This window comes from Saimiri boliviensis, chromosome 2, assembly GCF_048565385.1.
Source record: "Saimiri boliviensis isolate mSaiBol1 chromosome 2, mSaiBol1.pri, whole genome shotgun sequence".
Classification (NCBI taxonomy): Eukaryota; Metazoa; Chordata; class Mammalia; order Primates; family Cebidae; genus Saimiri; species Saimiri boliviensis.
The window spans coordinates 58,534,685-58,558,078 of record NC_133450.1 but is presented as its reverse complement, the minus strand read 5'-3'; the positions used below and the strand labels follow the sequence as shown (position 1 = coordinate 58,558,078).

The 23,394-nt window shown below is 34.7% G+C and overlaps 1 protein-coding gene and 1 non-coding gene across 15 annotated transcripts in view; both read left to right on the top strand.

Moving 5' to 3' along the window:
* RALGAPA1 (Ral GTPase activating protein catalytic subunit alpha 1) overlaps positions 1 to 23,394 on the top strand; it is a 282,216-nt gene that overhangs the window by 124,116 nt on the left and 134,706 nt on the right. For 8 of the 14 annotated variants that reach the window (XR_012516229.1, XM_074393363.1, XM_074393364.1 and 5 more), the window contains exons 17-21: positions 1,914 to 2,054; positions 12,529 to 14,073; positions 15,900 to 16,024; positions 17,398 to 17,614; positions 18,515 to 18,691. Coding sequence is in view for 13 of the 14 variants with exons in the window: in XM_074393363.1 (XP_074249464.1) it covers positions 1,914 to 2,054; positions 12,529 to 14,073; positions 15,900 to 16,024; positions 17,398 to 17,614; positions 18,515 to 18,691 (2,205 nt within the window). In the remaining variant the exon portion in view is untranslated. The remainder of the gene's footprint in view (positions 1 to 1,913; positions 2,055 to 12,528; positions 14,074 to 15,899; positions 16,025 to 17,397; positions 17,615 to 18,514; positions 18,692 to 23,394) is intronic. The other 6 variants (XM_074393371.1, XM_074393372.1, XM_074393365.1 and 3 more) reach the window with 3 other exon arrangements.
* Positions 8,793 to 9,000, top strand: LOC120364228 (small nucleolar RNA U3). Its single transcript, XR_005579555.1, has one exon. It is a non-coding gene; the product is annotated as a small nucleolar RNA U3 (small nucleolar RNA).

The window sequence follows — 23,394 nt, the reverse complement described above, 5'->3', positions numbered from 1 at the left end:
CTGAAACTTGTTTTTCAAATGGTTAAACTGGACTCCTACTCAAATATAGATATTCAGTAAAAAAAAAAAATTATTGTATTTATATATGCCAGGGACTAGGGATTCAAAGATCAGGGGATATGGTTCTTGCATTTGAAAAGTTGGGGAGGCTGACCTAAAAACATACAGTCCACTAAAAATAGATTGTAAGCTTTGCAAAAGCAGGAATTCTTGTTTGTTTTTGTTTATTGCTGTGTTGCCAGTAAATAATTGTTTGGGAGAGTTAGAAAAGCCTCTCAGGGACTGGGCATGGTGGCTTATCCATGTAATCCCAGTAGTTTGGGAGACCAATGTCAGAGGGTCGCTTGAGCACAGGAGTTCAACACCAGCCTGGGCAATATATCAAGACCTCATTTCTACTTAAAAAAAAAAAAGAATAGAAACAAGCATGGTGACACACACTTGTGGTCCCAGCTACTCTGGAGGCTAAGGTGGGAGAATTGGCTTACGCCCAGGAGTTCAAGGTTGCAGTGAGCTATGATCATGCCACTGCACTCCGGGCTGGACAACAGAGTAAGACCCTGTCTCAAAAAAAGAAACAAAAAAGCTTCTCAGATAAGATGATGCTTCAAGTATGAAGGAATATTATGTTAGGAAGAAAAAGAGACCAAGGACATTAGCAACATAAAAGACATGATATGATGATGAAAGAGAATGAAAATTTTAAGGAACTTTATAAAATTATGAGTGACAGCACCATGGGAGGACAGTAAAAGAAAATAAAGCCTCACTGAGTGGTAGATTATAGCCAAGTCGTAAAGGCCTTGTGTGAGTTTGTAACAAGCTAAGGAATTTAGACTTCAGGAAACGAAGTCTGTCTAGTAATCACGGAAACTCAGGAATTTGAATCGATGTTAATATTCAAACTATTTTTTTTTTGCCAACATTCCTGTTACACTGGATATTATGCAGTATTGTTTCTTTCAAGTCCTTGATTCATGTGTAACAATACATATAACTTAATCAGGAATCCTTAAAATAAATGTTTTTAAAAAAATCTCTGGGAAGCATAAAGTTGATTATTTATTTCTAAGTGAACTATAATTTATCTTTAATTTTTGTGAACTAGGGACTCTCCTAAGAAATTATCAAATGCAACTACAAATGCAATTTTTAAAAAGTAATACAGTTTAAAGCTTTTTTTAAAAATAATATTTTAAGTTTTTATGTTTATGATTTGAATAAGCACAAAATTATCTATTTTTGTCAAGAATTCAATTCTTCATCCTCTGCAAATTCTATTTTCGATAAATGTTTCTTTGTAAAAATTTTAATTATACTCATATTTTATTATAAAAGATACTGATTTGATTAGCATTACCCTATTAAACACATCCTTTTGATTATGAATTACCTAAAAATTTCTAAGAAAGCCTTGTGAGTGATTCAGAAAACTTTATTTGGTAAAGAGTATATAGTAGAAATGATTTGTTCTTATAATTCAGCCTCATTAAGAAAAATGGCTCAGGATTGCCTACAGAAATGCCCAATTGTTGTTGCAAAAGTTTCTTTGAACTATTAATATTGAGTTATTTTCAGTGTTTTCATTCAATGAATGTCTAAACCCTTGGTTTTGAGAACATAAGGTTAATTAAAGTGTCTGCTATTTTTAAATGCTATTCCATTGTAACTGCTAATAATAATGAGCATTTTCATGCTTTATATCAAAAAATTATATTCAAAATGTCGTGTGTGTTCTCTGATTTCTTTTCTTACAGCTTGCCAGTATTTGCCGTGCTGAAATGTTTTAATTTATAATTTCCTTCCTTTGTATCTTTTAGTTTTCTCTGTTGCTGCTTTTCTGTGACACGAGCCTTTCATTATAGTCACTCTTCTTTTTTCCTTCCCCACTTCTTTCTTTTCCTTTTTTAAAGCCATGAGAAGCCGATCCATTGGTGAATGTGCTCTGCCATCGGCCTATATACGCAGTGCTAAAAGTGCTCCTGTTCTGATCCATACTTCCAAACCCTTCTTGCCTGATATTGTTCTCACTCCCCTTTCTGATGAGCTTTCAGGTAGTGCCACCTCTGCTAATTTCTGCACCCCCTTTTTCACTTTTTAATCCTCTGCTTTCAAATTTTGCTTAATCAAATAAACTCTTTAAAGTTAATTTCTTTGGGGGAGGTGTGGGAAACTGGGAAAGTGATTGAGAAATCAACATTTTGAGTTATTTGAACTCTAATGCTATCCTTGCAGTTCATTCTGGAAGTGCTAAGTTTAGTGCTGTGCCAATGTCCAGTAATTTTGGTTGTAAATGGCCAATTACTATTATTATTATTTTGCTCATGTTTGATTTTTTTCTTCCTCTCAGGTGGTTAAAAGAAGTAGTAGTGTATATTTATATCATAGATGCCTTATAAAAGATGACTTTGGAAGATAATAAGAGCACTGACTTTTCATTTCCCATTGTTCTGACTAACAGTGTGGTAAATCTTGAATAATTTTTTCTGCATCATCTATAGTAATGAAACTGAGTAAGAGCAATCAATATTTTGGAAAAGTATGTAATCTAAAAGTTGCTTTGGAATCTTTGTATTTATATTACATGTAATCATATATAGAATTCTAAGGACTCACTCATTTTTAAACCATTCTGTGAAACCCTAACTTTGAAGGAGCTTCAAAAACTGCTTAGCTTTCCAGTTCTGTAGTACTGGGATGGTCTGCTGTTTTATTAAGCTTTAACTAACATGTAATAAAATACATAGATCCATAGACTCAATTGAATGAGTTTTGAGAATTGTACACATCCCTATTAGCCATCATCACAAAGTACAGAATGCTTCCACTACCTCAAAAAGTTTCCCAGTGACCTTTTCCAGTGAGTCACCATGAACTCTTCCCCTCCACACGATGACTTTTTGCTGTTCATCACCATAGATCAGTTTTATTTAAAAAAAATTTTTTTTGGCATAAATAAAATCATACAGTGTGCAGATTGTGCTAGCTCAAAGAAACCTAGTTGTTTTGTTAACTTTGGAACCATAATAATTAAAAGTGGTTTAAAATGAAATTGGAGTTGATTTTTTCAATTTAATTGATGACAATAGAAAATTTGGCATCGATCCAAACCTGAATATCTAGTAAGTATTGATGAATGAATGGATGTATTTTACACCAGTAAAATGAGGCAACCTGAAGATTTTAAGCTACCAGTGCAAAAATTGTAAGATGTAAAAATATATAGATGGAATAATATAAATTTTAATAAATGGTAAAAAAAAGGCACACAGTTTTGTTACATGTAATGCTTAGCTACAAATAAAGAATTCGGATATTTTTTTCTCTTTAGTGCTCCATTTAAGCACTGTACCTTCTTATGTAAGTAGCACAGATTTTGGTTGCTTACATCAAATTGTAATCTAGTTACTTAAGTTGGCAAACAATATTTCTGTTCTTAAAATTGAATTAGATACCGCTAAAAGAAATTCTGAATTTGTTGTAAACTTCTCTTGGATACATATTTTGCTCCTAGATTTTATAAAAGGCATACTTAGAGCATTTAATGCAAACCATTTTTGACATGTTTAGAAAATTAAAATGAGTTTTGGCCACTTCCATTATTATTTTATTCTATTTATGTTAAGTACAGAATTTGAATTCTCTTGGCCACTAATACTTAAAAGTTTGATTGGATTAGGCGTTCCACTACTGTCTTAAAAAAAACTGTAAGATTTATGTTTTCCCCAGATCTGAAGGAATTTATTAAATTTCTCATCTACAACTTAATATTTTCTCAAATATTCATGTTAAGTGCTAAAACATTTCTGAAAAGCTAAAACCAAGATAAGTTCGTTCCTTTCAAAATATTCTAGAGTGGTGCCATAGCCAGGATGAGAAGTGTTTATTTCAGAATTCTTGCTTTGCTACAAATACAAAATTCAGAAAGTTTGCTTTTTTTATGATTTTATGATTTAAACGTTTATAAACACTGTTTGAAAGGAAGTTTTTAAATGGCAATTTTATTTGTTGTATTCCTTTTCCCCATCTGGGGCAATATACCTTCTATGATAAATTTAAAGATTTAGCTGGTGTTTAGACATCAGTGACTAAAACAAAACAAACTTTATATCTGATTATCAAAATAAAAATGTTCATTTTAGAAAACATGGATTATATGGAAAAGCACATGAAAAATTTTATATAATCCTCCAAAACTAGTGATCACTTATTGGCGTCTTCAAGTGCTTTTGCTACCAGTTTTTTATGCTTGTATACATTTAAAATATAGAAGCATAATTACAGTTATTTTGAATTTAAAATCATTTTTTTCTCTTAGAATTTGAAAGAGGAAAGGAACCTATCACTTTAAAATAGCAGCAAAATCCCGCCTTTCCTGAGAACTGACTTGTGAATGAAGTCAGGATTTTCCCAGCTGATATGTAGATTTAGAATACTTTCCTGGAGATGCAAATAGGTGTATAGAGGAAAAGATTAAAGATTCATAGTGCAAATCAATATATTAAAGGCCCTTAGAAAACCTGTAGAAAAACCAAAACTGTTTATAATCGAGTATGTCTCAAACTTATTTAAGCATAGAACACCTTTCCAAGTGCACATACTGATATCCTGTGGCATTAAGGTTCCAGAGAGAACAAATATGAAAATTGAACAGGATTAATTTTATACTAGTTTACATTGTAGAAATCTAAATTACTGAATTTTTTTTTTTTTTTTTTTGCCCCTGCTATTCTTGGAGGCAAATTAAAGGCTTGGATTTTGCTTCTTGAGGTGTTAGGTGCAGAGCGAAGGAGAGAAAAAGAGGTAAGAGAAAATGTAGGAGTTATAAGAATAGAAATTTGTAAAAATAGTGCTAAATTAAAACCCCAAAATCAACAGAATCTTGGATCTTCAACCAATCATTCTTTAATTGCCGATGTTTCTTCCAAGGTTTGAGTAAATTTTACTGCAAAATAGTTTAATGGCCAGGGAATTAATAAGAAAGTGAACTATATGAAGGGGAAAAAGTAAATGGTTTTTCTTGCTTTCGTATCTCTCCCTCATGTGAACAAGCTTAAACTCAAAATATTTCCTGAGTGTATCTTTGAAATCAGGAGTTGAGGTTTCTTCAACTACTTCACCAAAAAAACCTCAATGAAACTACTCATAGACAGTCTACTTCTAGCTTATGGTAGAATTTGTCAGAAAAATATTTATCTGATACTTTTGGATAATTTGGGATGTAAAAGGAAAGTCCTTTTAAATCATTTTTTTTAAATATACTAAAATTTATGAGAAAGGACCATCAGTTTTCTAAGTACCCTATTTGTTTTCAGCCCTTTTTTCTTCTCCAGTGTTCTTGTTCTGTCCATTCTACCTACATTGTTGTAAGTATGATGCTATATGATAGAGCTTTTATATACATTTTTAAAAATTTGCTCTGTTGCCTAGGCTGGAGTGCAGTGGCACAAACATGACTCACCGCAGCCTTGTCTTCTCTGCCTCAGCCTCCCATGTAGCTGGGATCATAGGCATGTACCACCACACCTGGCTAATTTTTAAATTTTTGTGTAGAGTCAGGGTTGTTGCCCAGGGAAATTCTGAACATAAAGTTGCCCAGGCTGGTCTCAAACTCGTTGGCTAAAGTGAACCTCCCCACCTTGGCCTCCACAAATGCTGGGATTACAGTAGTGAGCCACCACACCCAGCCCATGAAGAGTTCTTCTTAAGCTCTGGGGACCAGTTTGAGGTCATTGGCATTATGTCAGTGACACTATTTCTCAACAACAGACTCATCTATAACAGTTTGGAAAATATGTATCAAGTTTGATACAATATGTTGGCTTGCACAAATGTCTAATTTATTCTAGTATCTGGGCAAGCACACTCCTTGGCCTCCCTGTCATTGGCCTTCACAATTATTTGGTAATTACTGTACCAGACTGTACATATTTGGTAGCCCAGTCTGACAGTCATTGTTTTCTTAAGAAATGGGTAAGAGAAGCCAGAAATCTGAATGATCATTCCTAAGCAAATTACTTTTACTGCCAAGAGTAAAACACTTTAGTGAAAGGAGGGATATAAACATATATAAACATGGTAGGCAGCTTTGTGTATACTTCCACAAATGTTTTTTATTTATTATTTTCTAATCAAGTACTGTGAGTTTCTCATCCTGAAATTAAGCTTACAGACCCAGTTTCTTCCAACTATTTCCCAAAACTGATTTGTCATTTTTGTTGCTGTTAGACTCTAGTCTTAGGCTGTAGTATATAGACTGTTACTGTTTGGGGACTGATCTCTTTTTATTAACAATGCTTTATTATTTGAATTGAGCTCTTTATACTTCTGTTTTCTGAGTATCAAGGGAAAAGAAAATAGTATGTCTCATAGGCCTATCCTGTTCCTAAATTCTGCCCGATAAGGAGAATTTTCCATCTCATGAAGAAGTAGGCCTTTCTTTGTACAATCATGAATTTTTTCCTATTATCAGTGTACAATAGGATATTAATATTTTACAGATTTTCCACTTGTAATCTGCTGATTGTAGCATAATTCCAATTAGATTTTTTTTTTTTTTTTTTGAGACGGAGTTTTGCTCTTGTTACCCAGGCTGGAGTGCAATGGCGCGATCTCGGCTCACCGCAACCTCCGCCTCCTGGGTTCAGGCAATTCTCCTGCCTCAGCCTCCTTAGTAGCTGGGATTACAGGCACGCGCCACAATGCCCAGCTAATTTTTTGTATTTTTGGTAGAGACGGGGTTTCACCATGTTGACCAGGATGGTCTCGATCTCTTGACCTCGTGATCCACCCGCCTCGGCCTCCCAAAGTGCTGGGATTACAGGCTTGAGCCACCACGCCCGGCAGATTTTTTTTTTAAGAGATAGGGCCTCACTCTATTGCCCAGGCTTGATTGCTGTGGTGCCATCCTATTTTACTGCAGCCTGGAACTCCTGGGCTCCAGAGATCTTCCCACCTCAGCCTCTTGGCAAATTAAATCTTTTTTTTTTTCCTGGAATAATTTACATTAATTTTTTTGAGACAGTTTTATTCTGTCGCCCAGGCTGGAGTACAGTGGTGCAATCTAGGCTCACTGCAGCCTCTGCCTCCTGGGTTCAAGCAATTCTTGTGCCTCAGCCTCCCAAGTAGCTGAGACAATGGAAGCCCATCACCACACCCGTCTAATTTTTTTTAAAATTTTTGGTAGAGATGGGGTTTCACCATGTTGGCCAGGCTGGTCTTGAGCTTCTGACCTCAGGTGATCTGCCTATCTCAGCCTCCCAAAGTGCTGGGATTACAAGTGTGAGCCACTGCCCCCGGCCTACATTAACTTTTTAAAAAGAACATCTCAAGAAAAATGTGAGGCTAACTTAAACATGGCATTATATAGCATACTCATAAGCAAAACACTTTTTTTTTTTTTACTCTTCCCCACCCGGCCTCCCCAAGTTAATAACTTTTAGATTCTTTTTTGTTTGTTTTTTGAGATGGAGTCTTGCTCTTGTTGCCCAGACTGGAGTGGCACTATCTCAGCTTACTGCAACCTCTGCCTCCTGGGTTCAAGCAGTTCTCCTGCCTCAGCCTCCCGAGCAGCTGGGACTACAGGCGTGTGCCACTACGCCTAACTAATTTTTATATTTTTAGGAGAAATGAGGTTTTACTGTGCTGGCCAGTATGGTCTTGATCTCTTGACCTCACGATCCACCCGCCATGGCCTCCCAATAGTGCATTAGGCACCATGCCTGGCCCGTGCTTTTCTTAACATAAAAATTATATCGGTAGTTTATGTTCAAAATTTAAAAGTCAGGAAAACAATTTTAGAATAAAAGAGAAAATAGTCTAGTGGGCTAAATTTTAGTGGTTTAACATGAAAAACATTGAGCTTGATTTGTTGCTTTTAAGTCTTTTCATATGATTACAATAATGTAAATACGGCTTTGAATTACCTACAAATTGAACATATAATCTTAAAAAGACCTAGAATTTTAATAGCCTCTGTTAGTATTTGAAACATAGATGCTCTATAGTTCTTACTTACTTTGAAGTACATTGTCATTGTTGCCCAAGTAGACAAAAATTTAAGTAATTAGCAGAAAAAAACTGAGTTTCAAAATGGCATCAGTTTCTGTGTAAAGTAGTTTAAATTACATTACAAATTCAGGAACCGTAAAAAATGTTACTGGTAGCTAACACTCGTGCTTGACCAAGAAAGTAACTTAACTTTAGTAAAGGGGATTTTGGCACTTGATTTTATGAATCATTTCAGAAATGATTAAAATTTTCTAGTGATATGTTAGTATTCTAACTGAAGAGGGCTTTTTTGTAACTAACTTGCTTTTTACCAATTAGGAGCTACTTTTTTTTTTTTTAAGGCATGCTTTTCTTCTACTATTTATTAATCCCATACTGTGTGACAGGTCCTCTTTCAAGCAATAGAAATAATTGTGATGAACAAAACAAAAATCCTCAAGAAACTTAAATCTAGTGGAAAGGAGTGCTTTTTTCTTAACATTTTATAAGCTGATAGTATACTTCAATGTAAAACTTTACTTTCAAACCAACAAAGGAGACTTTTGAACAAAATATTTCCAGGAAAAAAATCAGTTTTTTAATCTAAAAATAATTGACACACTTTAATGGTAAACAGTATTAAGAAAACCCAGAGATAAAACTTGACATTTCTGTAACTTTATAGGTTATACAGGAAGCATTTTCTCAGTGTTCAAAAGCAGTTTTTGTAAATCTCTTGAAAACATTTTTATTGTTTCACTCATTAAATGGTTTCTAATGCTTTAGAGTAATATTTAATTTAAAAGACTATACTTTGAAGGATAATTTCTAAGGTGTATTACTATAGACGTTTCTCTGAGCATGTGGGACTGGAAACCGGGAAGAGAAGGTGCGGTGTTTTCTGCTTAGTGTGAAACGGGCCTTTGGTGTTGCTTTGCTGCAGCTGCCATTTGCCTTGGGTGATCATTCTTCTCTTCCTCCCGGAGAGCAAGAGGACACAGTCTGAGTGGTTTCCCTTAAGAAAAATAAAAGAAAAAGAAAAAAATATAAAATTTTATTTAAAAGCTTTCATTGTTCAAGTTAAAATATAAGCAGCATAATTAAATTGTTTTGAGGGGTATTTTTATTTAAACCTGATGCCACCATTATTTTTAGCAATTCAATACAAAATTTTTTAATTGTCTCCATCTGTATAATTTACTAACATTTGTTTTAGTTAGGTTTTGATTTCTAACATTCTTATCTTTATAGAGATAAATCACTAAGCTGCTCTGTGGTTTTTTTAAAATTCTTTTTTATTTATATTGAGATGTTATTAATGGCTAGCTTTATGATTTCTCAGTAACAATTAATTTTTATCGTTTTATTTAACAATAAATTATTTTATGAGTACAAAACATATATAACATATTATTCAAGAGATTAAGAGTAAAGACTAATTTCTGCCTTACTTTACACCACAGCTCCTCACTTTGTAGCTGTGTATATTTGGGTAAGTCACTTAAACAGTTTTTTCATCTATAAAATAGGCATAGCACCTACTTCATGGGGTTGTGAGGATTGAATGAACGATATGTTAGATGCTTACAACACCTGACATATGGAAAGTACTATATATGGTTTAGTTATTATTTAGTCTTTTTAAAAATAAAGTTCAGCTGTAATATATTTGCTCAGCTAATATAAGGCATGTTAGAGTCAAATATGCTTAATTCAAGTGCCGTTTGTATTGGCATAATACAACCCTCTTGATCTGAATTTAGCAGATAGTTGGTTTCCTTTCAGTGTTATTTTCTTCTTTGATTTTGTGTAATTAGTATTGTTATGTACCATGAAAGAACTATATTTAAAGCTTAAGACCATGAAAATACCATTTAAATTTAAATTCTTCAATACTACAGTATTGGTAGAAAAAAATCTGGTTCCTTTTTTTTTTTTAAAAGCTCTTTCCCTCTTAAGCTTGCACAAAAGTTTTAGATAGTCATGTATGGTAGCAAAGTTTTAGAAAAAAAATAGGCTGAAATAATGGCTAAGTTTTCTAATATACAGGGTGTGAGGGCTGAGTTTGGGAAGGAGTTCCTAAACACAGAACATCATAATTTTCTTTCCTGGCTTCTTTAGAATGGAAAAATTGTGAAATATCAATAAAAGAAATTAAAAACTAAAACTATTATACTTCTGACGTTTTTGTATTTGCTGGTGTCATAACGTTAGATTTTAATGTTTTGAAATCTTGATTTTGACCTTTGGTAAAATAAAATCCCAGCTATAAAATTTGTAAGAATTATTATAGAACAGTTATACAGTCTTTATCCTTGGCTGAGTTCTTTAGAATATTGTATGGAAAGAAATTTAGACTGCATGTTGAAAATAATCTCTGTCATTGAGGCAGAAGTTCTTATGATCTCTTATGGCAGATGTAAAAAAAACAAATATTTATGTTTCTCAAGATGCTCAGATATGAGTTAGTTATATGCTGTATTAAGAAACACTTAATGAGTGTAAGTGCATCAGTGTGAAGTTTTTAAGGAGATATTTCACTTTTCATTTAGAAAAATTTCTAAGTGGAATGCAAGGAAGAAAAACAATGTCATTTTTTTTTTTTTTTTTTTTTTTGAAACGGAGTTTCGCTCTTGTTACCCAGGCTGGAGTGCAATGGCGCAATCTCGGCTCACCGCAACCTCCGTCTCCTGGGTTCAGGCAATTCTCCTGCCTCAGCCTCCTGAGTAGCTGGGATTAACAGGCACGCGCCACCATGCCCAGCTAATTTTTTGTATTTTTAGTAGAGACGGGGTTTCACCGTGTTGACCAGGATGGTCTCGATCTCTTGACCTCATGATTCACACACCTCGGCCTCCCAAAGTGCTGGGATTACAGGCTTGAGCCACCGCGCCCGGCCACAATGTCATTTTTTTGAAGTTACACATTCTTCTAGTTTTCATGACGAAAAATTAATTGTTTCAGCTTCAGGAGATACTATATATTTGACCTATGATGGGAGCCTACTAGTATATCATCAGGAGTATACTAGAATCTTGGCATAATACAAACCTCTGTTGATCTCAATTTAATATAAAGTAGGTCCGTTTGGACCTCATACGAAGAGGGTGATATGAATGAAATTGCAGAAGGACTAGCCTTTTTTCAGCCATAGTATGGTTCCCAAAAATACTCTGAGTGACTATCTCCATTTTATAAATGAGGAAACTGGTCTCAAAGTCTAGAGTAAGAATCAGCAAATTGTTTTCTAATCTTGGACAAGTCACTGCTTTGCTTCTGGATCTAAATTTTCTTATTTTGATTATTCACTTATAGTTCTGTTACATTTAACTTTTGTGCAAGAAGCCTAATAAGTAGCAACAGCTTACTTTTTGACTCTGTCCTTTCTTCATTATATTTTGCTGACTTGTGAAAACAATTTTTTTTGTTACTTCTAAGTAACTTATAGATTATGATGGATTCATAGACATTGTATTTTGCTTCCAAAATTCCTGTTGAGAATTTGTATATATCTGAACAGTTAAATGGTTGTTTCATCCTGTGATTTTCAATTTCATAAATATTTTTGAGGATTTACCATAAACTTAACACTGAAGGCAGTGAAAATAATGCAGTGATATGTAACACTAAGCCTGTTTCTCAAACTTTTTTTATTGTAAATTTGATAAAGTAACTTAACCTCTCTGGGCTTCAATTTTCTTAACTGCGAGAGAGTTAGATAATCCCTGAATGTCCATCTATAATTCTTGAAAAGATATGTAAGAAGCCAGAGATACAGTTTTTAGAGCTTGATGGCTGTTTAATGGAAAAGGCCAATAACAGGCAGGTAAAGTTTCTTCCCAGCAGATATAAGTAGTGTTTTTGCCAAAAACAAAAGAATACAATTGATTTAAAAAAAAAACACAACATACTGACTTTATTTGATGTCGGTGAATAAGATTTTAATACTATAATAAAGTAAAACACCTTGGGAGAACAGATAGTTTCCTGACAAAGAGAACTTTAGGAAGAGAGTGGAGAGTTTCATTTCTCATATCTAATCAGACAGAGAAGCAAAATTTGAAGAAAAGATGCCTCTTGTCTTTTTGGGAAGGAAGCCGGAGAATTTACTAGACCCTGTAGGAGTGTACAGTGGGATACTTGGATGGGCTTTCTGTGTTGAGTTCTACTTTTTCTGCTTGGAACTTAAATAAGTAGGAAAAATTGAATAGCATTTGAGTTGCTTGATTTATTGGCACAGCTCTATCTTTATCTGCACTTCCAAATGTTTCATCACCTCACTGTCTGTTTCTATGCATGTTAACATTTTAAAATGTGTTTTGGTAGTTTTCTAATTCATTGACACTACATGCTGTATTGGCTTGTTCCCATCATTTTTTAAAAAAACAGATTTGTATTTTGATTTTTTTTTCATTGAGCTTATAAAAAACTCAATTTTTTTCATTTTAAAGCATATGCTATAGGGTTTTGTTAAAATTAATATTAATAACTTTTTATATTTATGTAGTTCTACTCTACATAACTTTTTTTCTTTTACAGATATTGATGATGCTCAAATACTTCCCCGCTCAACTAGAGTGAGACATTTTTCACAGAGTGAAGAAACCGGAAATGAAGTTTTTGGTGCTTTGAATGAGGAGCAGCCATTGCCTCGAAGTAGCAGCACTTCTGACATCTTGGAACCATTCACTGTTGAACGAGCCAAAGGTGCAGTTCCTGTCATTGACAGTTCATCCCGTCATGCACCAAGCTTGCAGAGTTCCACAGAGGCTTCTTCAATAACTAGATCCACTGAAAGCCACATCACTGATACTCATAGTAGAGAATCTTCTCTGGAAGTTGGTGATAGCATATATGACCATCTTTGTCATTTAATAGGTCCAGTAGGACTTGCAGATTCAGCTTTTGAACAAATCCAGTACATTGACCTTGAAGGAGATGATGATCTTCTTTCCACCTTGAAAGAATATTTTAAGGAAAACCAGGAAAATCATAGTAAAAATGAGATAGGTAAAGACCTAGCCTCTCAGGAAGTGACTATTGCAGTAAATAGGGGTGAAAGGTTATCTTTAGATAAAGTAGAATGCACAGATCAGGGAATTAAATCTGAAAATATCACCTGTTTTGTTGGGACTCCTGAAAACCTACAGTTTCAGAAAGAACCAGACTCAGCTGTCTTCATGAGTAATATTGCACCTGTCCAGTCAGACAGTTTTATTAGAACACAAACTTCTGAAAAATCCAAGCAACTAAACAGTGATAAACAGCCGTCAGAGCCTAGTTCAGATAGCCCTTGTGATAAAGAAAAAAGGAAACATCTGTGTAGACAAACAGCCACAGAATTAGATGCTTGTGTTGATGTAACACTAGTTGAAAAGCTTAAGAGTGTGCAAATTAATGAAAAAATCACTGTCCCACATGTTATGCGTGCCAAGAAAGCAACACTAAAAGCACCTGTTAACCGCAGAATGCCTCATGTTACAAATACTGGCAAACTTTCTCCAACTAAAAGGAGTTTGTCTGAAACAGTAACTCATAGAGCTAAAATCATGAAAATTGCTACCAAAAAACGAAATAGTGTTCATGTTACTTTTAGACCATCCACTGAGTCCGTTCAGTTTTATAATCCTCTGGAAAACAAAGAGGCTCCATGGAAGATGAGACTGCGGAAGCTCGGTGGCTTTAGTAGTAGTAGCAGCAATAGCAGCACCAGCAACACCCATACCAGCTCAAATAGTGCTGCAGAGCTAGTAAAACCTGGTGTGTACAGACCTCTAGATACACTTAATACTGCATCAGTAAGTAGTAAAACAGTGAAGGAATCCACAGAGATTCCCACCACCATATTACAAAAAGAAGGAATTGCAAGTAATCAGTTAGGTAGTCGTAGTACTCTTAGGTCATCAAGTCATGAGGCAGGACTACAGCAGGGCTCCCTGGGTGGCGTTTATAAAACTGTTGTACATGCTCTTTCGAAGCCGAAGGCAAATGTTTCCCCACAGAGGCAGAACAGAATGCCACCAGAGGCTCCACTGAGGGATCTGTACAGTCATGTAATGGGCTATTTTGGAAGGAAAGCTGCAGGTGAGCACTAACAGTGTGCAGAGCGCAAAAGGAGAAAGACAGCACCAGTTTGGCTTAATGCAACTGAAGCAAGCTATAAGCAATCAAAAAGCTTTGGGATGGTCACTGCTTTCTCTCTGTTTGGTTATGCATGCGCCTATTCCCAGCTGTATTTTCCCCAGCATAGAATGTTTATTTAAATTACTAATTTCCCTTATAAGGCATTTAGTTAAACCTCTTTGCTGCTGAACAACAATATAGGAAAGAGGACATACAGGAAAATTTCAATGACCTATCAAAGACTACCTAAATCAAATATTTTTCTGAGTGTATACCACAAGTGTGGAAATTAAGTTTACCAAAGAGTTATTATGCTTTCTTCCCCACCCCACTGTAGTTTAAAAGGGCACAAGATGTATCTAATTGAATTTATTTATTTTTACTGCTGATTTCTTTCATTTTGTATTTTTTCTTGATAGAAAATTACTTGACATCTAACATAATAGAAATCAAAGTCCTACAGCCAGCACCAATGTTATAGTTAACTATCAATGATGAGGAAATTATTTCTTAAATCTCAAAGTGAATTTAATCACTTTTCATTTAAGCCATTTCCAAACATGCTGTAGGCTTTTTAGTTTTGCATTCATTTATATAGAATGCAAGTTATAACCTTGAAACACTTTCATTACTTTCTTTTTTTCTGAGATTTTAAATGTGCATAAAGGTTTCACAATAGCCAATCATGATTTAAATATGGAACCTCTATGGACAGATAAAGAAAGCAAGATTATAGTAACTTTATCTTGAGTCAAAGTTAAAATAACTTTACGTATATAGACTATTAACTTTCAGCAGTAAGGTTGGTTTTGATTTTATTTGTTTTAACATGGTTTTGTTAGCATGATTAACAACGCTGTATAATGCATCTTGCATTGAGCCATTAATGCCACCTGAGGGCAGTATTTGACAGCTTAGCAAAGCCTGGCCAGTAACATAAAGATAATGGTATTTCACAGTGAGCATCTGACCAGTATATTTTCTTAATCTGAAATACTTTGTAGTTTATTAGGAACATAAACAGTGCTGATTTTCTTTTCATTGCAGAGAAATCAACTTTTCAGTAGCACGGTAGTGACATAGATAACATTATTTTCTGTAAGTTAGCTTCTCGAGTCTAAAACTTTATTGTTAATGTAAATGGTAAAAAAAAAAAAAAGTAGTCATAAAAAAATCAAGAAAACTATTTTGGATTTTTTTTTGTAAGAAAACCTTTTCAAAAGTCAACTTTTTTTCCTTTTTTTCTTAAAGCACTAAAATTAGATTTTATAGTGGATAGAAACAGCAGTGTATAAAAATTATAGAATTTGTATTTATAAATACTCAAATGCATTTGTATGCATTTAAGTTTGAGTATTTATAAATACAAGTTTATAAATACCAAGTTTTGTATAGATTCAAATGATATATTCCCTGAAAATATTGTTTGGGGGAGAAATGGAATTGTAAATTGTTAAGGCTCTAAATAGAAACATTGAGTCAGGAAAAAAGATAAATATACCAGTTTCTTTATAGGCAATATTAACCTAACTTCAGCTAGTGCTTATCTATAAGCTTTCTTGCTGTTTAAAGTTATACTGAAGATTGACTAACATCTGCTTAGTTAAATAAAGTAAATATCAATTTACTAATTCTTAAAATTAAATCTGAAAGAAGGGAAATTATTCATAAATGCATGTTTGGCAAATAATTGGCATAGGTACTTTGTTTTGGGTTTTGTTTATTTCAAAGTTAGAAAATGCAGTTAAGTTTTTCCTCACTATATATAGTTATTTATTTATTTTTAGTCAATAAAGAGGACGTGAGCCAAAAACTGCCTCCTCTTAATACTGATATTGGCAGCAGCAGTGCTAATGTTCCTGATCTGATGGATGAGTTTATAGCAGAACGACTTCGAAGTGGCAATGCCTCGGTAAGTTTTATTTTATATGTTTAGTTTTATAGAGTAGGGTGGAGAAACTAACAGATATGTATCTATATACATATATGTCAATTTATATATGGAAATGTTTATTCAAAATAGCCTTTCCTCAAAATATAACCCTTTTATGAATTAAGAATTTTGCATTACATTTTTATAATTTTTTTAAAATCTAAAGGCATAAAGTAAGCAGCCTCATGGTTTTCACCAAGGTGAGATACAAATACCTCTACACAAGTACACAGATACAAGCAAATACCTTTATAGTCTCCCCTTTTCTCATCTTTCCTTATAGGTTGCCCTGGTGCCAGCTGCCAGCTCTCAGTGGGAAAGATAGCAATGGAGGTCTTCTGTCCCATCTCCCATAGTTATATATATATAATTTAAAGTAAAAAACATATATAATTTTTATTTTTGTCTCAAGATCAGTTTGTGAACCAGCTCCCATAGTTTTGCTAGCGCAAATACTGCTAAATCATTTTTAAATAACTTTGGAAGAGACTTAAAAGTTACCTTTATCTTGAATGTTAGGATTATGGCAACATGAAAACAGGAGCTCTTTTATCCCTAGTAATGCTTAATTGTTAGGGAAGGATAAATAGATGTAGAATTGATGTTTTCTTGAGATAGAGTCTTGCTTCATCACCCAGGCTGGAGTGCAGTGGTACAATTTCAGGTCACTGCAGTCTCTACCTCCTGAGTCCCAGCAATTCTCCTGTCTCAGCCTCCTAAGTAGCTGGGATTATAGGCATGTGTCACCATGCCTAGTGAATTTTTTTATTTTTAGTAGAGATATGGTTTCACCATGTTGGCCAGGCTGCTCTCGAACTCCTGACCTCAGGTGATCTGCCCACCTCAGCCTCCCACAGTGCTGGGATTACTGGAATGAGCCACCACACTAGACCTGGAATTGCTTTTTTAAAATTTTGTATTTCATTTGGGTTTGACGTCTCTATAACTACATTATATAACCACTTTTTTTTTCCTTGAGTGGCTAAAAATCAAACGTAGAACAACATCTTTGCTGTCATTCTTTTCACTCTCCCACTGTCTTTTTTATTTGCTGTTCTTTTTCCACTTAAATACTCTCTGCTGTTTTAATTTATATTCACTGCATGGATCCTACTGAGGCTTAAGAGTCACAGGCCCAGCATCATATGCTATTTGGGTCTTTAGTCAGACCAGGAGAGGTCAGGCTCTAGCTCCATTCAGTTACATGAATTGTTTGGTGAGCGTTTTCTCCGCTCCTACTTCAGCCTCTAAATCTCAGTATTTATTGTGATAGTTTGGAAATTAAAAGTTTCAGATGCTTAAAGAGAATAAAAACTTCCTTTTTAATGATAAAATATTTCTTGACTTTTTAGACTATGACAAGAAGGGGAAGTAGTCCAGGCAGCCTCGAAATTCCCAAAGACCTCCCTGATATTCTAAACAAGCAGAACCAGATGCGCCCTATTGATGATCCAGGTGTGCCCTCAGAATGGACTTCTCCTGCCAGTGCAGGGAGCAGTGATCTTATCAGCTCAGATAGTCATTCGGATTCTTTCAGCGCTTTCCAGTATGATAGCAGAAAATTTGACAGCAAGTATCTTTTTCTGTTTGAATATTACGTGTTATGTTGATTGTCTTCTATTCAAGACTGACTTACAGATTATGTAGCCATCACCTTCCTCTCCAGTGTTACTTAGGCAGTGGCTTCCACATTCAGAAAAAAAGAGATAGGGCTAGTCTTGAACTCCTGGCCTGAAGGAGTCCTCCTGCCTCAGCCTTCTGAGTAGCTGGGATTACAGGTATAAGCCATCATTTCTGGCCCCACTTATTTTTATTTCCATTTCCAGTGAAATTTCAGAGGAAATTTTAGGAAATCCCAAGTTGAAGGTACTTTATTTTGCTCAAATTTAAGAGCATTTAAAAAACAAAAAATGTGGTCCCTTCTTAAAAGAAATTATATTTTTAAGACCAAAACTGTCTAAAGGAAAATAATTTAGTATGGCCCTGATACTAAAAAGACAGTCATGATTATGAGTTGCCACTGTTTGACCCACTCATATTTGAGAACCAAATATTTGGATTATGTTCAGTGCTCCAGTACCCAGAACCCTTGAGTAATTGACCCATGTTAACAGTGACATCAGTGATATTACTTGGCACTATATTGTTACCACTTAGTATTGCACTTGGCAGTCAGTAAACAACATCAAATTAAAAAAAAAAAAAGTTAAAACTTTGGAAACTTAAGTTTGTGAAGAGCTGGGAGATGCACTGGAGAATTACATGTTTTCTCGCTTCATGGCTTGTACGCTATTCCCATCTAATTGTAATCTTCAGAATGTTAAGATTATTTACACTTGCCTGAGAAGTATATAAACAGATTGAATGTATGGGGAATGTTAATGTTTGATCATTTTGCTGATTTAGCTCTCTTGTAAATATTTTTACTTTGTAATTGGGACTCACAATAAACATTTCTTCTTCCTGTAGATTTTGGCTTTGGAGCTGACACTGGGGTTATGTCCTCTGCTGATGTGGATTCAGGTTCTGGCCATCATCAGAGTGCTGAAGAGCAGGAAGTGGCTAGTCTAACTACCCTTCATATAGATTCTGAAACAAGCAGTCTTAATCAACAAGCTTTCTCTGCTGAGGTTGCAACGATTACTGGTAAAGTTATTTAAGGGAATGTGTTTCTTAAATGTATTTTTTAAACCTCCAAAGAATCTGATTAAAATTTTGAGAGATTTTAAGTATTACTTATTGCTACTTAATATTTTTTTTTCATTCATCTTTATGTAACAGTGAAGGGGAGAAAATACATGAGTTTCTTGACCTGAGGTCTGCTGGGTTAAGCTTCAGAGGACTCTGTGAACTTACTGTTTTACACACAATTTTGTATATATATGCACTAGAACATTTTCTGCAGGATTAAAAAAAATTTTAATGGGAACATGATAGATGTATATATTTATAGAGGACATGAGACATTTGGAGTGATTTTTAAACTAAATAACCAAAAAAGTTAAAAGTACTGTACCCTATCTTTGTCATTCAGAGTTAGCCTAGATTGTTGATTTCTTTAGCAATGTATTTATTATAGAAAATATAAAGCACACTGCTTAATTAAAGGCCTGTTTGTCAATATACCAATATTCTGTGTTTAGATAGTAGTTTGTGCTTTTTGGAAACTTTTTACCTGTGGTCAAACCCAACCATAATGTGGCAATTGGGATCTTAAATCCAATCATTCTAAATGCACAGTCACATTATTGCAGTGTTAATGCAGTGGTTAGAATGAGCCTATGCAGCTAGTAGTCCATAGTTCTTGGGGATTCCACTCTATAATCCAACCTCACTCTGGTTCCACTACAGTTTGCCCCTTGATGAATGGTTATCCACTCTAGCTTGATTATCTGTGAGGTGATTTTGCATCTTGTAGTTGGCTGGAACTTGGAAGACCGGAAAAGTGATTTCTGCATCTCTAAACTAGTCAAGCACATTTCCTCAGTCAACCCAGACAGAGAAAATTGAGCCAGAGAAATTTTAAAAGTCAGGAACCCATTCTCTATTTTCATATCCTGCCTTCTTTTTTTCCAGATGACAAGACCTTTAGCCTGCCCCATTGCAGAATGGGGCCCTAGCAGAGGATGGGAACCAATTGGGTTAGAGCTACAGTTTTATCGTTAGAGGATTTAAATTACTCAGAATGAGATCCTACTACACATACTGAAATTCTTGAAAGTTAAAAACACTGACAATCCAAAGTGTTGAAGTGAGTGTGGAGCAACTAGAATCTCATACAGTGCTAGTGAGAATGTAAAAGGATCGAGTCACTGGAAAAATATGGCAGTAACTTTTCAAGTTAAACATACATTTATTATGTCACCATTTTTACATATGTATTTTCCTTGCACAGTTGTATGCAAAAGTTCATGGCAGCTTTATTCACGATAGCTAAAAATTGAAAAGAAACCAAATGTCCATCAGCTGATGAGTAGATAAATTGTAGTATGTTCATTCATTGAATATTCACTGAAATAATAGTAATGAAAAGAGAATTAAATATTAATATATGCAAAAAATAGGTGAATCTTGGAAATGGGCTAAATGAAAGAAGCCAAATACCAAAGACTCCGTAATCATACTTTATTATTCTATGTGTATAATATTCTTAAAAAGACGAAACTGTAGTGACAAAGTAAATCACTGCTTACTCGGGGAGGATAGGTGTCATTTGAGGGAATCAACTACAGATGGGCATAAGAAAACTTTTTATGGTAATGGAACTGTTTTATATTTTGATTGTGGTGTGGGCTACAAGACCATGTACAATTGCCACATTCATATAACTGTATACTTAAAAGTGAGTGTGTTTAAAAAAGATAAATGTAGGCTCTTATGTTCTGTAACACAAATTTTAATGTTATCAAAACTTTAAGCTATTATTCAGACTATCGTGTTTTCAGAAGGTTTCCATATATAAATGAAAAAGACATTTTTTATTTCTTAATTCTCTGTAGTTATAAAAAATAAAGTTCCAGCTGGGCGCGGTGGCTCAAGCCTGTAATCCCAGCACTTTGGGAGGCCGAGGCGGGTGGATCACAAGGTTGAGAGTTCGAGACCATCCTGGTCAACATGGTGAAACCCCGTCTCTACTAAAAATATAAAAAATTAGCTGGGCATGGTGGCACGTGCCTTTAATCCCAGCTACTCAGGAGGCTGAGGCAGGAGAATTGCTTGAACCCAGGAGGCAGAGGTTGTGGTGAGCTGAGATCGCACCATTGCACTCCAACCTGAGTAACAAGAGTGAAACTCCGTCTCAAAAAAAAATAAAAAATAATAAAGTTCCAAAGAAAAGTTCTAAACATTATATATGGAGAACTTGTTTTAGGTCTTAGCCTTTATGTCTTTTGGATAATTTAACTTATAAGATTTTTTAATATTTACATAACCTATATTTACTCTATGTAGTAACTATTTTTAGGTCTTTACTGGGAAGTTTCATCAGGCATTCTAATCTTAATCAGTACCATTAGTAATAGTGCAGAGGTGTTGTTTAAGAAACTAAAGCAGTTGTATTTGTTTCTGTTTAAAAGGCACAAAATTCAGCAAAGATAAAACTCTGTATATGCAATATGTAAATGATTCAGTACAGTATTTTCCAAGGGTGAAGTTTGCATACATTGTCATACTACTAATGCAGTAGTGCTTTATGGAAGGGATGTTAGTAGTCCTGAGATCTTCTATTTTCCTATAATATAAAAGCTTTCAGAAACTGTGAAAGAAATCTAGTATAGGAGACAAGAATGAAAATTAGCATCTTTTAGGTCATGAATATCATTATAAAAATAGTTTTATTGCCTTAAAAAAACTGTTTAAGAGGAAAAAGCCTGTAATTGAGCTAATACAGATTCTTAAAAATAAAATTAAAGGCAGTAGTGATTCTCTGATAGCTAATATAAAAGTATTTAAAATCTTAGTTCTTGGCCTGGTGTGGTGGCTCACACCTGTAATCTCAGCGCTTTGGGAGGCCAAGGCAGGTGGATCACCTGAGGTCAGGAGTTCGAGACCAGTTTGGCCAACACAGTGAAACCCCATCTTTACTAAAAGTACAAAAATTTAGCTGGGCGTGGTGGTGGACGCCTGTAATCTCAGCTACTTGGCAGGCTGAGGCAAGAGAATTGCTTGAACTCAGGAGGCAGAGGTTGCAGTGAGCCAAGATCATGCCTCTGCACTCCAGCCTGGGCCACAGAGCAAGACTCCATCTCAAAAATAATAATAATAAAATAAAATAAAATCTTAGTTCTTAAAGATGAATTTGATTTTTATGGATCAAAATAATGCATGGAGATAAAGAGGTTTATACTTCAAAGCATTGTATCAAAGACTGATGTCTCTTTGGTGTGTACTTAAAAGTTTGTAGTAAACATTAAGGTTATAATTTTTATTATGTCCTCAGCAGTATGTGTTTGTCCTATGGCATAGAATACTTAAGTTTCTGTAACTGTCCTTTAACATACGATTTTTGTGCCATATGAAAAGGAAACTTTCTACCTACTATGTATCATAATTGAGCGTAGAGTTATATGATTACTCATTTGATGTATGATTATGATTATATCATTATTGTGGTAACACCTGATAATATGATACAGTTCTATATGTAGTTTTTTTTTTTTTTCTTCTCCTTCCTCTGCTCTCTATATGTACTTTTTAAGGCACTTACCTTACTGTGCTACTTAAAAATCACATATGTGATATGTGGAGTCACACTTTTATAGAATTAAAATAATATAACTATAGATTGTCCTTGACTTACTATAGTTAACAACTTACAATTTTTCAACTTTACAGTGGTGTGAAAGCAATAATCCTTCAGTAGAAACTACTTCAAGTACTCACAACCATTCTGTTTTTACTTTCAGCACAATAGTCAATAAGCTACATGAGATAGTTAACACTTTATTGCAAAACAGGCTTTGCATCATATAGTTTTGCCCAACTGTAAGCTAATTTAAGTGTTCTGTGCATGTTTAAGGTAGGCTAGGCTAAACTGTGATGTTCGGTTGATTAGGTATATTAGATGCAATTTTGACTTACCATATTTTCAATTTACACTGAGCTTCTTGGGGTATAACCCCATCATAAGTCAAGGAGCATCTGTATGTATTTAATTTATATTGATTTTTGCTTTACTGTGTAGAAAGAGTAATGAGGGCAAAGGTTTACAGTTACTGAGTTCAGAATATTGATTTTTTTTTTGCTACAAAGAAGTTTAAAATAAAAAGATGTAATGTTGTAACAACTTGCTTGGTACTAGCAGCACTATATTAAAATCACCACCAGTTGTTCTGTATTGCATTAATTGTGCTGTACTTTATTTAACTTAACAAAAGCACCTGTTAGGTACCAAGTACTATACAAGGCACTAGCACTACTACAATTTATAACAGAATTCCTATTCTTTTTTTTTTTTTTTTGAGACGGAGTTTCGCTCTTGTTACCCAGGCTGGAGTGCAATGGCACGATCTCAGCTCACCGCAACCTCCGCCTCCTGGGTTCAGGCAATTCTCCTGCCTCAGCTTCCTGAGCAGCTGGGATTACAGGCACGCACCACCATGCCCAGCTAATTTTTTGTATTTTTAGTAGAGACGGGGTTTCACCATGTTGACCAGGATGGTCTCGATCTCTTGACCTCGTAATCCACCCGCTTCGGCCTCCCAAAATGCTGGGATTATAGGCTTGAGCCACCACGCCCGGCCCAGAATTCCTGTTCTTATCAAGTTTATACCCTACTGGGGAATATTTAAAATTGAACGGACAGTTTCAAGTTAATGTGATAAGTGGTATAATAGAGAGGTGCAAGGTTC